At 35.8% G+C, this 14415-nt stretch overlaps 1 protein-coding gene across 3 annotated transcripts in view; it reads left to right on the top strand.

Moving 5' to 3' along the window:
- The window catches only part of brsk2b (BR serine/threonine kinase 2b), a 317532-nt gene that overhangs the window by 236385 nt on the left and 66732 nt on the right, over positions 1-14415 (top strand). For all 3 annotated transcript variants that reach the window (XM_056462041.1, XM_056462040.1, XM_056462039.1), the window contains exons 3-4: positions 3909-3994; positions 7037-7177. In XM_056462041.1, coding sequence (XP_056318016.1) covers positions 3909-3994; positions 7037-7177 — 227 coding nt within the window. The remainder of the gene's footprint in view (positions 1-3908; positions 3995-7036; positions 7178-14415) is intronic.

The following is a 14415-nucleotide window of genomic DNA, read 5'->3' as shown; positions in this document are numbered from 1 at the left end:
TGTGTGCATTATTTGGTACTGTAAACTGTAAACTTGTAAGTAGCCTGTACATTATATATTATTGACCTGAACTGAGAAGGTATAGCATACGAGTCTCCAAAAAACACAAGTTCTATAGTTAGCATCTTATCCAGACCAAAGCATTCCCCTTCAGTTCATATCACCTCTCCTTCTATAATTGTTTTGGCTCCTGACAGTACAGTTGATTGGCTGAGTACAAACGAGAGGTGATTGTGTCTAATAGGATTGTGGCTCACTTGGACACAGTACAAGTCTAGTCTCTGAGCAGGTGTGTGATGGGAGACTTCATGCAGCGTTAACTTCTGCAATGCAACTTTCATTACTGTGGGATTATCCTTATTAGCCGTTCCCATATTCCCACTGATAATGAAGTCTAATTATTTCTGCTGCTCCCCCAAAGCAATAAGAGATGGATTTTCCTGTAACAGCAAGGGCATGTGTTTGCTAAAACAATGCAAGAATATGTCGACGTGTTGGCGAAGGTCTGTACATTAGCTAATTGCTAGCTTTCAATTCTGATGTGGGTCAGTTCATGACAATTAGAAGGTATCACCTTGTCATGTTGCTGCATCATGTTCTAAAGATGAATGCAGTTCGGATTCTGTCGTCTAACCACTTCTAATTCTACTGAACTCTTCATCATAGGCATTTGTGCTGGTGTATGCCAGCCATTGTCTTCTTGTTTATTTTCTGCCTGCCAGAATGTGATTAATGGGTTAACCACTTAATGAAAGTGGCGGGATGCTAATTAGGCATTGTCTAGGCAAGATAATATGGTACAACTTTATTCTTCTAGCACAGACTAACCAGAGGCTGCCTTTGTCAGTGTCTCCATGTTCTTTACTCTGGCATCAAGGTACTGTATTTTACATTGTAAACAATGCTGGGTTCCACATCATTTTGTGTTGGGACAACATGAAGGAATTAAGTTAAATTATTAGTTTACTTATTACACATTTAAGTGGATTAAACATAAAACTATTAAGTTGTCCCCAAAAACCCCTCAAGAATTGTGTTGTTTCATCTCATTTTAAATATAGTTTTGGACAAAAAGCAAACATCATTTTTGAGTGCAGAGATATATGGCGGTTAGTTAAAAGATTGTGATTTAAAATTCACATAGTCTTATTCCTTTGATGAGTCTGTCACAATCACCAGTTATCTAACATTCATAGATCGCTGGAGAACATTTACATGGACTACAATCCTGTCTGATATGAACTACAAGTCCTGTCATGCAACACACACACACCTGCTCCAAGTCTCCATTGATTAGACTCACGCAGCTGATGCTGCTCATGAACTGATTACATTACACATATATACGGCTCACTTTGAGACTCTCTTGATGAGTCTTGTTATACAGATTGTAAAGTTTCCTTTTCTTGCCTTCTTGCCTAAAGTTTCCTTTTCTTGCCTTCCATGTTAGAACCTTTCTTTGTTTTGTTTGTTTTACATTTTCTGCCGCCTGCCTTTTGACCTTATGCCTGTTTATTAACTATGACTCTGGATTGCCCGTATACATCTGTTTGCCCCTGTGTTGACTGTTGCTTGCCTGACCATCTCTCTATTTGGATCCACTCATTTGGATCCACACCACTTTTGTCAGCGTTCCACTTCACATTACAGAGACAATGACTCTGCTCTATTTCTTCAATGATTCACAAGTTCTCTATGCTCACTGGGCACATTTATATTAGAGAATTTAGGCTTTTTAACCACACATGAGTGTCATTTCTATTACAAAAAGTCAGATTGTATGAGCAGAGTGTATGGTTCTGAAATATATATGTATATATATATATATATATATATATATATATATGGAGCAGTATAGTGATCAAAATATAAACAGAGTTGTTCTTTGAGATTGAGATCCTTGAGATCGCCATCAGCTAGCTCTCTGCAACTCTCACATGGTCGCCCACTGAAGCTAAGCAGGGCTGCGCCCAATCAGTACCTGGATGGGAGACCACATGGGAAAGCTAGGTTGCTGACAGAAGTGGTGTTAGTGAGGCCAATAGGGCACTCAACTTTCAGTCTGTGTGGGTCCTAATGCCCCAGTATATTGATGGGGACTCTATGTTGCTCAGCGAGTGCCGTCATTCGGATGAGGCTTTAAACTGAGGTCCTGACTCTCAGTGGTTGTTAAAAATCCCTGGCCAAATTTGGCCTCTGTCCGTCATGACCTTCTAACCATCCCCTTACCATAATTGGCTTCATCACTCTCTCTCCTCTCCACCAATCAGCTGGTGTGTGACAAAATGTGTAAAACACTTTGAGTGTCCAGAAAAGCGCTACATACAGTAAATGTAAAGAATTATTATCATTAAGCTAATGATAGGGGATAGTGAACGGGGGTATATTCCCCCATTCTGTAAAGCACTTTGAGTGTCTAGAAAAGCACTATATAAATGTAAGGTATTATTATTATTATTTAAGGTTTTACATATATTGAGGTTTTGCATATAGTTAGAAACTAGAAAGAGAAAACTATTTTTGTTCTCAGAGATTTTCGGATTTGCTTATTTGCAGAAATACACCGTATTAATTATGTCAGACTAGTGATTTTTTAAATAATTTATTTTGAAAAGAAATATTAGACATTATATATCTAGATATTGTAAAATATATTAAATGTTTTTTTTACAGCACCAACAAATGTGCTCATTCTGGCTCTGCCTTAATTGCTGCTTGCAGCTATATTAGATATACTGTGTTTGTTAAAACACACCATAAAGTTGTTTCAACGCATTTCTGTGTGTTATTTGTCTATTTCAAGAGCATGTTTGAAGCTCAAAGCCTGAAATTGTTTATAATTTATTCCACCTGGCAACAGCATCTATCTTTGTACTATCAAGCATGTCTAAAATTCAACTTTGACTGATTTGGAGGTCACATAAAAGTTGTAACAGCACATCATTTCAAAGAAAAGGAAAAGAAAGGACTAAATGCGGTATTGTGTTTTCATATTGTTGGAAACCAACACCTAAAAAAAGTTTTATCAATTATGCAGCCCTAGTGATTAAATCAGGGGACATTCTACCAGAAATGTACATTTTCACATATAAAAAACGTGACAGGGCCTGACTTAAGCTTGTCGTTCTCAAAATAAATCATACAAAAACAAGCATAAAATCATACCATTCAGTTATAGAATGCATCCTTCATCACTTTCAGCTTCTCCTCCATCAAATGTCACTTCGGAGTCATAGCCTTTACGTGTATTGCATGCATTGTATGTTAAATTTAATGCAAATACGACAGGACTGACAAAAACATGGGGACAATTGTAATTTTATTTGTATTAAATATATTTGTAGGATTGATTTGTAGAATTTCTTTATAATTTCATAGTTTTCATCAATTGATGTGAATGATAACAACTTAAACTTGCTGTTTCTGCATTTTTTTTCTTCTAAATAACAGTTTTTAGCATAACAAAAGTATTAAAGCTGTAGGTTCAATCGAGCTGAGGACAAGGACAATGACAGAGTTTGCACAATTGTAAAGCCGTTTTAATAAAGAAGAATAATCTGAGAACAAAATGAATAATGTATTCCTTTACAGAACAATTCACAGAAATCAACCATCTGTCTATTTTAGGCAGTTTTGGGATGAAATACTTTTTATTCACTGTATTTATGTTTTATTTCAGCGACGGATAATGTACGTTTCTGGTAGAATGTCCCTCAGGGCACTGATTTTGTCTTCGAGCAAATTGTGTTATTTTGTTTACTTATTTTTTTCAGAATTGTGGAAGTATCGTTATCTCTATCATAAAATTAATAAATAAAACATTTGATTTTCAGTTGATCCAGAGTCATGCATCTGTACTGAATTGAAACATTTCTAATCACACTTTTTCTCTCTGTGTGTCTCTGCAGGTGGAGAGAGAAATAGCTATTCTGAAGCTCATAGAACACCCCCATGTTTTGAAGTTGCACGACGTCTATGAAAATAAGAAATATTTGTGAGTACACACCACCTTTGTTTATTTTTGCACCACACAGTGCTTGATTTGAGCATGTATTCATATGTTCTGGGCAGCAACTGTATCTGTATCAGTATGGAAGAGCAGACACACTGATATCCCTGGATATGTGCTCGCTTCCCTGGCTGAGCTTAATGTAGTTTTCCGTAATTGATAAAGGAGCCACCATGGATGCAGCCGCTGAATTTGTTTACTTAATATTCAAATGACACAGATGTATGGCCCACACGCTCGTAAAATATTTGCCTATGAACATTTTTACACACACAAATCAAGTATGAATCCATCCTTAATTTAAATAAGCGCTGACAGGTAATCGCATGAGAAAATCCTTTAATCGACTAATAAATCAGATGTCTGGTGTGTCAGTGAGTGTGTTTGTGTGTGTGTGTGTTCAGATGTGACTAGGACTCTGCATGTATCTCATGAATACATGAATGCGTGAGTATGATATAAATGTGTTTGCCCATCAGACAGGATGACCGAAGGAAAATATTTACAGTAGCACACATTTACACATTTACTCTAATGTAGTGGCGTCCAGCAGTCTGACACTATAGTGGAAATATTGAATATATGTGTATGCAAATGTATAACTTTTTGGTATTTTTTATTATATGGTTATATCTATTAAAATTGTAATGTAAAAAAATATGAATGAATAAATGAATGATGTGTAATTCAAGGGTCACAGAGTAGAGTTCCCAGAGTTTCTCTTAAAGTCCCTTTTAAAATCTTGCTTATTTAGTTAATTGTATTTTAGTTCAATATCAGTAAGTTCTGGGCAAAAATCAATCGTATCAAAAACAAATGTATGTGTGTATATATATATATATGTATATATATATGTATATAAATATGTATGAAGAGTTCAGATGCAAAAGCAGCTAAAGGCCACTTCCGCCAAAAATGAGATAATGACATTGAGTGAATGGTTTAGGTACGTAGTACATGTTCAACAAATAGATTTGCTTCAAATTATCTAAATCCCAGCGTCAGCGCATTTAGAAATAACAGTTTGTTTGCAAAAACCTCCAAATGTCACTTGCCTTTGACAGCAAAAGCCGCTAAATCCCGAGAACTAATCAGAAGGCGTGAATCGAATCAAATGTTTTCAATGTAGCATACGTCGGCTTTAATGAGGAGACTGTTTTATTCCACTTTCGATTTCGATTTTAAAAGATGGAGTTTGATGAACTGTATGAGCCTGTCTGACTGTCAGTGAATGGCAAATGAAAACGTCCCTTACCTCAAAACTCTGTTCATTATAAGAAAAAGAAAACACACTGTACAGTCGGAAGTGTAGCATGCATTCATAACGTTTTGTTGCTTTTTCCTTGGTTTATCACAGCGAAATGAACCGCCACTTCCTTGGCAGATTTATCTATTTTTAATTTTAGTTTGTGTAATGTGTTTTATGTTTGGTAAAATAATTTCTAATTGCATATTTAGTGATTTTTGTTTTGAGTTGCCACAATAGGTGGATTTAGAGGGTTTTGACGCAAAAGAAAATTTACCTTGTTAAAAACTAAAGAATTGTCTAAAGTGACATTTTTGAAAAAAAAAAAGGTATTTTATTAACTAGCTAATAACCTTTTCATAATCTAATGAAACTTCTGAACCTAATCAGAGGAGGCTGATAGAAAATGCTCATTTACATGAAAAGAGATCTGATGGATTTAGAGGGTTTTGCATCTGAACTCTTCATATATATATATATATATATATTAGCACAGTTCGACTGCATAATCATGGATATAAAAAATAAGATCAAACACGGAGTCTAAAAATCCTTTTGCAAGAGGAACTACTTTCTTATGCCATTCATTCACATCTGCAGCTGACGTCGGAACAGACGTTGCTTCTTAACAAAGTAATAATATATAATACTCTAGCGTAATATCTAAAATGATGACAAAACGGCATGAAACGTCGTCAGTCTAGAGACATTTCCCAGTATTTCTTCTTTGCAGTCGGGATATCACAATAATTACCCCGAAAAAGACAAAGCAAAGTAAACACTACCAGATTACTATGGTATAAACACAGTACTGCAACATACAAAAGTGAGAGATCGACTTAGAAAGTCACTTACCTGTTATATAATGATTTGATCGGCTATAGTTTGAAATTATGCTGAGTTTGTTTCCTCTAAGGGCTTATCATGCGGTCTCTGTCACCATCTTGTGGCAGAATGTAAATTGTCTTTGCTCTGCTCAGTATGACAGGCTAATGCAATCTAAACAACTACATTCTCGACCAAAAAAAGCCTCAAAAGTACATAATGTTGTTGAACAGCTGCAATTTCTGTCAAACTGTATATAAATATATACACATTGTAAAAGCCCAACAGTCAACTTTATCAAATGAAATGAGTGTAGCTAACTCAAAATTGACTGAAAGATAAATTTACTCATTTGAAAAGAGTTTTGAACTCAGTGTTGAAGATAATGAGTTAATGAAATATATCATTACTTCAACTTAAATGGAGTAAGTTCACAGTACTCATACTCAGTACTCAGTTTTTTAACTCAAATGGTTTGTAGCAATCGGTTTCCTCAAACGGTTTGAGTTGCCTTAACTTATTGAGTTTTACATTACTCAGTTGGTTTGAGTTCTTTTCATTTAATGAAGGTTTTATTGTGCTCAAATTGCTTCATTTACTCAAATGGATTAAGTTTACAGTACTCATTAGGATTAGTTTTTGAACTTAAATGGTTTGTTGCAATCGGTTTCCTCAATTGCTTTGAGTTACCTTAACTTTTTGGGTTTTAAAGTGTATATATATAAATACTGTAGTTCAGTCTGGTTTTTACTTACCTTTCATTATGTTGAACAGTTTTGTATTTAAAAAAACAAAATAAAAACAATAGAAAGAAGAACAGAAGAATTTTCCTAAATGTTCTCTGGTTATTGTACTCCCTTATTTGTTGACATCTTCTGAAACTAGTGTACACTGTACTGCATATTGGCAGTAGATCTACCATGGGATTTCTTACTTGAGCTGCTTGTCTTCCACAGATATTTGGTTCTAGAGCATGTGTCAGGTGGAGAACTCTTTGACTACCTGGTAAAGAAGGGCAGGTTAACACCCAAAGAGGCCAGGAAGTTCTTCAGACAGATCATCTCAGCGCTGGACTTCTGCCACAGTCACTCCATATGGTAAGACTTCTGTGTTCAAATCAAATCCCAGTGAGTCAGAAGCCTTCATTTCCAGTGTTCAAAGCATGGCACGCTCTCATTATTCAGTTCAAGCAAGTCAAATATGTTGGTATTGCTGCCGCGAACATTTTTTGTCTGTTTTCATACATCATGTATAGCCAGCAGCTGTTGTTGTCCAGCGTGTGTTACTGCTGTTCTCTCATTTATTATGTATGGTGAAAGCCACCTCAAGTGAAGCATTTTTTTTCAGTCATTGCGAAGCACTGTTGTGAATACAAATATAAGCATATTGAGATATTATTGTTTTGCACACTTGATCTAGTCTCTAGCCACAAACCCACACACATTTTGAGGGTCACAGATTGATAGCTGCCCTCCAGTGCAACTTCAGAATACAGACTTTTTTTATTACTGAGTGTATCCTCAAGCCTTCTCTCTCCACATCTTTGAGAGATAAATTAAGAATGTGCTCAAATTTTCTTTATACGCTTCCTCACTGTCTTTTCTGACTTTGGAGCCAAGAGGGTTTCCATTAGCCGGGCAACAACAGGAGATGAAGGGTTTTGAGTTCATAGTTCCTGGGATTTTAAGAAATTCTTCATTTTCACTGTGGGATGGGTTAACATTATTAAAACAATTATACAAATGATGCAACAATTCTAAAATGCATAATGAGGTGACCTAGCCCAAATAATGTGAGTAATAGAGACATCTTTCAGAGGTATTTAAAAATTAATTACGTTCAGTTGTGGTTGTGGAAAGAAAAATATCAATGTTGTACTTTTATTTACTAATGGATCAGAGAAGTGATCCATTATCCATTGTTTTGGAAAAGCAAGCAAAAGATTTATATATATTTTTGTTATTTTTTTTATCCTTTATAGATTATCATTGATGTTTGAATAATCAAGCATTTGATTGCTTATATGTTTAATGTATATATTTTCTGTAGTATATACAGTATGTAGACTCCGAATACTGGATTTGTTTGACAGTTATACATACAATATGAGCAATATCACATGAGTAGCAGTGGGATATGGCTGTATATTGGCCCTAATGGGAGGCGTGCGTTGACCTGAGGCCAGAGGCCGAGTGCCTTAGTGTCCCACCAGTGACGATATACAGCCAAATCGCACTGCTACGAGTGTGATATCGTGTTTATACAACAGTTCGACAGCATTCATTCACATATGCAGCTGACATCTAATCCATTAATGTCACTTTAGAGCTAGTATTTTAATTATTCTCTAGTGTAATGTCTAAAGTTATGACAAAATGGTGACAAAAAGGTGATTTTGCCCACATTTTAACATTATAAAGTTGGGCGGCATAAAATGCCATCAGTCTAGAGACATTTCCCAGTATTTCTCTGTTGAAATCGGGAGATCAAAATAATTAACCTCAAAAAAGCCAAAAGCCAAGATTACTGTTGTGCTTGGATAAGGAAAAACACTAAACACATGGGGGCATTTCTTCTTTCTTTCTTTTTACTGAACTAGTCTGTAGTAACAAAAACAGGAGACTTATTAGAAACAAACAGATGGCCAACCTAAATGTAACTCAGGGTTATACAAAGAGTGGCCAACACAAAATACATACATTCCTAATATGTCCCATCTCACACTCAATACACTACAATTATATGTTATAAATACAGCACTGCAACATAAAAAAGAGAGAGAGATCGACTTAGGATGTCACTCACCAATTTTATAATGTTTTGATCAGCTGTGGTTTGAAAATACGGCAATCTTTTCTCCTCTAAGGGCTTATTATGCGGTCTCTGTTGCCATCTTGTGGATGGACCTCAACCATCTTTGCTCTGCTCAGTATGACATGCTGATGGATGCCGACGTGCTGTATCTCAGAAATGATAAATATTTAAAATAGGCACTATTCTTAATAATAAACTGCATAGATGCAATCTAAACAACAACATTCTCGCATAAAACAGCCTCAAAAGCACATTATATTGTCCAACAGGTGCAATATTTGTCAAACTGTAGTGAGTTTATTGATCTGCTGTTACTTTACATGTAATTCAGAAGGGTGAAGAGGCTGTACGAGTGCTGTTATGGCAGAATACAAGAATATTAAATTTGAGAACCAGAGAGAACTGTTGTATAAATATATAAAATGTATAAAATATAATATATTGTATATATTATATAGAATTTATAAAGCATAATAAAATGTATAATTTATAAGACAAAGTATATAAAGTATTTTTCCCTCCTGTAACAGTGAAGTGACGCTGACAACAGGAAGTGCGGATCCAAATGTAGGTTTATTATGCAGAGAATGGTCAGGCAGGAAACAGTCAATACAGGAGCAAACAGATGTATACGGGAAATCCAGAGTTGTGGTCCGTAAAGAGGCAGCATACAGGAATAAACAAACAAAACAAAGTGAGGGTCAAACATGGCAAGGTAAAACAAGGAAACTGCGTCGTAATGTTCATAGTTCAGTTCAACAAGACTCAGCAGCAATGTGTGTGTTTGTGCTGTTCTTATAGTCCTAGTAATCAGTCTATGACAATCCTCTGGCTGTGTCTATGCAATCAGTCATGATTAATAACCGGTTGTGTGTGTGTGGTGCAGGACTGGGTCATGTAGTCCAACAATGGCAGATTTGTAGTCCGTTAGCGATCTGCAGCTGCTGTATACATTCTTTTCTTTTTCAAATATTTCTTTAGAGACATATTTGAAAAAGAAATACAATTTCATGAGTGTTAATAATTTTGCCTTCATCTCAAATTTAATCAAATATTACCTTTTGACTTTAGGATACAATCTTATATTATGTTACATTTTCAGAATGATCCCTTTTCAGTATGTTTGAACCTGTTCCACTAGCATAGCATTACTGTACAGAACTCAATAAATGATACATCAGAAACTGTGACAAACTAGACAGTTGGATAACAGCCTGTGTTTTCCTGTGTACTCTGGTTTAGGAGAAGTTCACTTCAAACTTCTCCCAACTTTAAGAGCTAGCGCTAATGCTAATAATGTTTCTGTTCGAATTCTCACGACCATATCCTCTTCATATGCTAATATCCTAATGCACTGAAGGGGCAGCCATTAGCACAATATTTGCATCTGTTTACCATGCGCTTCAGCAGTCGCGCAACCTAATGAAGACAGCCGCATGCTTCCAGCACAGCTCAACTAGCTGATGGATGGTTTGAAGGCCTTTCACGATAGGTGATGGAAAGCGATGAATAAACAGCATAGCAGGGAGACATCACTCGTTCGCTCCTCTTGCTCGTTTGCAGCCATTTTCCTCTCTGGGGTTTGAAACCTCCACTCAGATAATGTGCTGTGTTGATAGCCTTCTGCTATCTCTGCATTCACAGGGATGAAATTATGGCTTTCTGGCCCCACTGTGAGGACAGACGGAAAGACTAAAGTCTGAATAAAGCCTGTCAAATTCATCAGCCTTTTACACGATACGAGTGCTGTCAGGTACATGAGGGCATTAGAGAGGAAGAGGAGCCAAGTTTACTCGTGTCTAAGTGACTGGGCCTGAACATCATGTGGTTTTCTCTGTTGTGTTTTTGGAAGGGAGTTGCCATTGTCTGGATAGAGAATGATATGGTGGTTTAATGTTTGATACGTACATTTCCCCCCTTACCATTATATTATGGGAGTGCTTGTGCTAGATTGCCTGAATGCACTTAAATATAATTTATTGCTTTAAAGAGCCCCTATTATGCATTAAAAAAGCTAATATTTTGATTGATCCTTAGTGTGATGCTAATATGCGCTGATTGATCCGATAATCCAATCTGTTGTGGTATGTCGACTGCGTTCAGCGCGAAACAGAGGGAACCGCCTTCCACGGCTTATCATCATTATTGACGTAGTCAGAGCGCAGAGTCTATGTGTGAGCCCAATGCAGGAGTGCATCAAAGCAGTGCAGTTTAACACCAGCATATTGCTCTATTCTTAACCATAAGTAAAAACAGTGACACACGTTCAGTATTAATCCACACAGTGGCAAAAGCTGAACTATTTTGAAGCTTGACCGCCGCACATGTGTAGGAACAGCTGACGGTGGTCATAGCAATGACAAACGGCGGAAGATCGCGAGCTCACAAACGCATTTAAATCTGTAAACAATGCGGCCGCGTTTTCAACGTGGCTATAGATGAGATTTGTGAATCTAAAAAGTTAACCAGATACAGTACAAGCTGCGTGGAGTGATTACAAGTAACAAAACACAATTAAATACACATTTGCAAGCTAGAGAAAACAAGGAGACAACCATTTTAATTGCACTTAAGTTACTTACACTTGTGAAATAGAGGAAGAAACTGATCTATGAACTGTGTACTGCAAAGTTCCTGTCAAGCTCTGACAAAGTCCCAAACATCAATAGTCTTTTCTGATCCTTCCTTTAACAAACGGCCAGCGAATCCCAGTTGCAGGGTAGATTATTGCATTAATCACCATTAATGTTAACTCATCTTTAGTCATGATCTGTCCCACACACTATTGCACTCCTCTAGTGATCCGGACGAACGACAAGTCATTTAAATGACTCTGAGTCAAATCTTTTATTTAAAAAATCTCTTTTTTTTAAACAACTGCACTTTCAGATTTAAATATCAGCTGGATATTTTCATTGACTTTCATTTTCAAGGTGATTTTCAAAAACCCATAATAGGGGCTATTTAAATCTCACACTAATCTGACTTTAGGTAGATAGCATTAAAACGCTTAGTTTTATAATGAAAGCTCTGTAATTTTAAGCTGTACTGTAAAAAAAAATATCTGTTTATTAAGTTTCCACATTTTGTGTTTTCCCCCTGTTTATTTCTGCTTTGAATTGTGTTTCGGGACTTCGATCTCTGCTCTGTCAACTTTTGATGTTGAAAATTAAACTTTTATTTGACTTTTATTGACATTTTAGTAGTTTGAAATAATATAATGTATAAGTCTGTAAAATAGCAGAAAATGTACTGGCAGTTTATTACAAAGTTTTTGTAGCTTAATATACAACATCAACCCAGGCTGTAGCGGCATTATTGCTTTAAGCCGCTATCGCGGTAAGGGTAAACAATGACGCGTGAGTCCGCTGTGAATCCTTTTTTCTCATGTTTATTTTATCACATCTTGTGCCATCCAATCAGTGAAATAGCTCATTGTTCCTCAGTAGCACCCGTCACCACAAACAAACTCACGGTCTGAAAATTGTTTCCTCTTCCCCTTACTACTCCACCTATACCTGGCTTCCTTAAATCTCAATTTTGACAAAATAAAAGTCTTCATTCACACAATCACAACAATAAAGCTAATACTTAAACATGAATAATTTACAAATACCAAATACTCAAATCTAAATACAATAATTATCAAAATGTAAACTTAATAATAATAATAATTGTATCATCCAACCAACCCATTTAGTCCAAACATAATAATAATAAAAGAAAGAAATGGCTCCAACACAGGCCATATATCACTTTAAACTATTACAAATGTTCATAAAATAACTTTTTTTCAAAGTTAAAAGTTGTCAAAAGAAAGACAGAGGTCCCATAATGCAATTCAAAAACAGAAATAAATGGGGGAAAATAAAAATAAAAAATATGAATCACAAAATAATGCTAATTTAAGAATATTTAGGCAAATTGAAGTGCAATTTAAAAGGCCTACTAGGCTAACTGATTGAACAAATAGATGCATCATATTTGATGAATACAGTTAAGCATGATTCTTCTAATTGCATTGGTAAAGATAATTAAATAAATTTTATTGTGTTATTAATTGTTTATTTTTGATCATAGTTTTAAATAACTTTAGAGTCATGTAAACACTTAAGTTGCTCTCATTGTTTTTCACACATTATCTTCATATAAATTACAGAATACGTAATTTTGGAGGTCCACATTGTAATGAAGAATTGAGATACAATCTGAAAAATCAGTCAAATACCCCCCACACCCCATTAGCAGTGTTTTGTTCATGTTAATATTGACTGTTTAAATGTTTATTTTTTATGACTGGGGGTATTTATGCAGTTTCAGTGCTCCAAACTGCAACAAAATGGCCACATTTGTCTAACATTTTTCATTCCAATGCTAGTAAATTGTGTTAGTGGTTCCACTACCGATTTGTTGAACTGATAAAAGATTGCTTAGAAGATACATTGCTGCATGCACTAAACATGTAAATAAACAGTACTTGTTTGAACTGAGCACCGAACAGATCATTTATCTTGGTTGAGTACAAAAGATAGCGCTGTATGAAATAGAGTGAATGTGTTTCGATGGACCAATTGTTTTCGTGACCACTGAGCTTGACAGCAGTGCTGTGAAATTCAGTGATAATCGGTTAAGCATGTTACAGAGCTTTGTGATACAAATACATAAATTTGCATGCTGTCAATACAGATAAGGAAAACAGCTGAAACGTTATACACCAATCATCAGGTTAGAAGGCTTTTCATTACACAAATTATCAACTATTACTATGGTTTTACTGTTGTAACACTGAAAGGAATCACTGGCAGAAATGAGAGATATTCGGAAATGAGTTGTGTATTTTTTTCTCAATGCCTTTACATTTTTGCTTTATTAACACATCATAGAGGCCATAAAGTTTTATTTTTTTTTATTATGGTTGTTATACTTGTGGTTATGTTCAAGTGTAAAAATATGACACTGTTACAATGCCTTAATAGATAAAAAAAAACATACAACTCAAGCTATATTATTCATTCATTCATTCATTCATTTTCTTGTAGGCTTAGTCCCTTTATTAATCTGGGGTCACCACAACGAAATGAACCGCCAAAGTTTCCAGCACGTTTTTACGCATCATCCACACACACTCATTCACACTCATACACTATGGATAATTTAGCCTACCGAATTCACCTGTACTGCATGTCTTTGGACTGTGGGGGAAACCGGAGCACCCGGAGGAAACTCACACGAACGCAGGGAGAACAACCTTTTTGCTGTGAGGCGACAGCACTACCTACTGCTCCACTGCGTCGCCGTCAAGCTATATTAAAATAAATAAATAAATAAATGATACTGATTAATATTTCATATGCTATGCCACTGAATCACGTGCTGCTGCCACCATCTGTAGAACTTAGCGGCACCTATGATAGTGCTTCAGTAATAAAAGACAGTAATGTTAGCAGCGCAGATTATAGTGCATAATTTAATGATCACCACTGAGATGATCATCTTCCTTGCTTCTAAAATTAACAGCTTG

Source organism: Danio aesculapii, chromosome 7 (genome assembly GCF_903798145.1).
Source record: "Danio aesculapii chromosome 7, fDanAes4.1, whole genome shotgun sequence".
In the NCBI taxonomy this organism is placed as follows: domain Eukaryota; kingdom Metazoa; phylum Chordata; class Actinopteri; order Cypriniformes; family Danionidae; genus Danio; species Danio aesculapii.
This window is presented reverse-complemented; position numbering and strand designations above follow the sequence as displayed.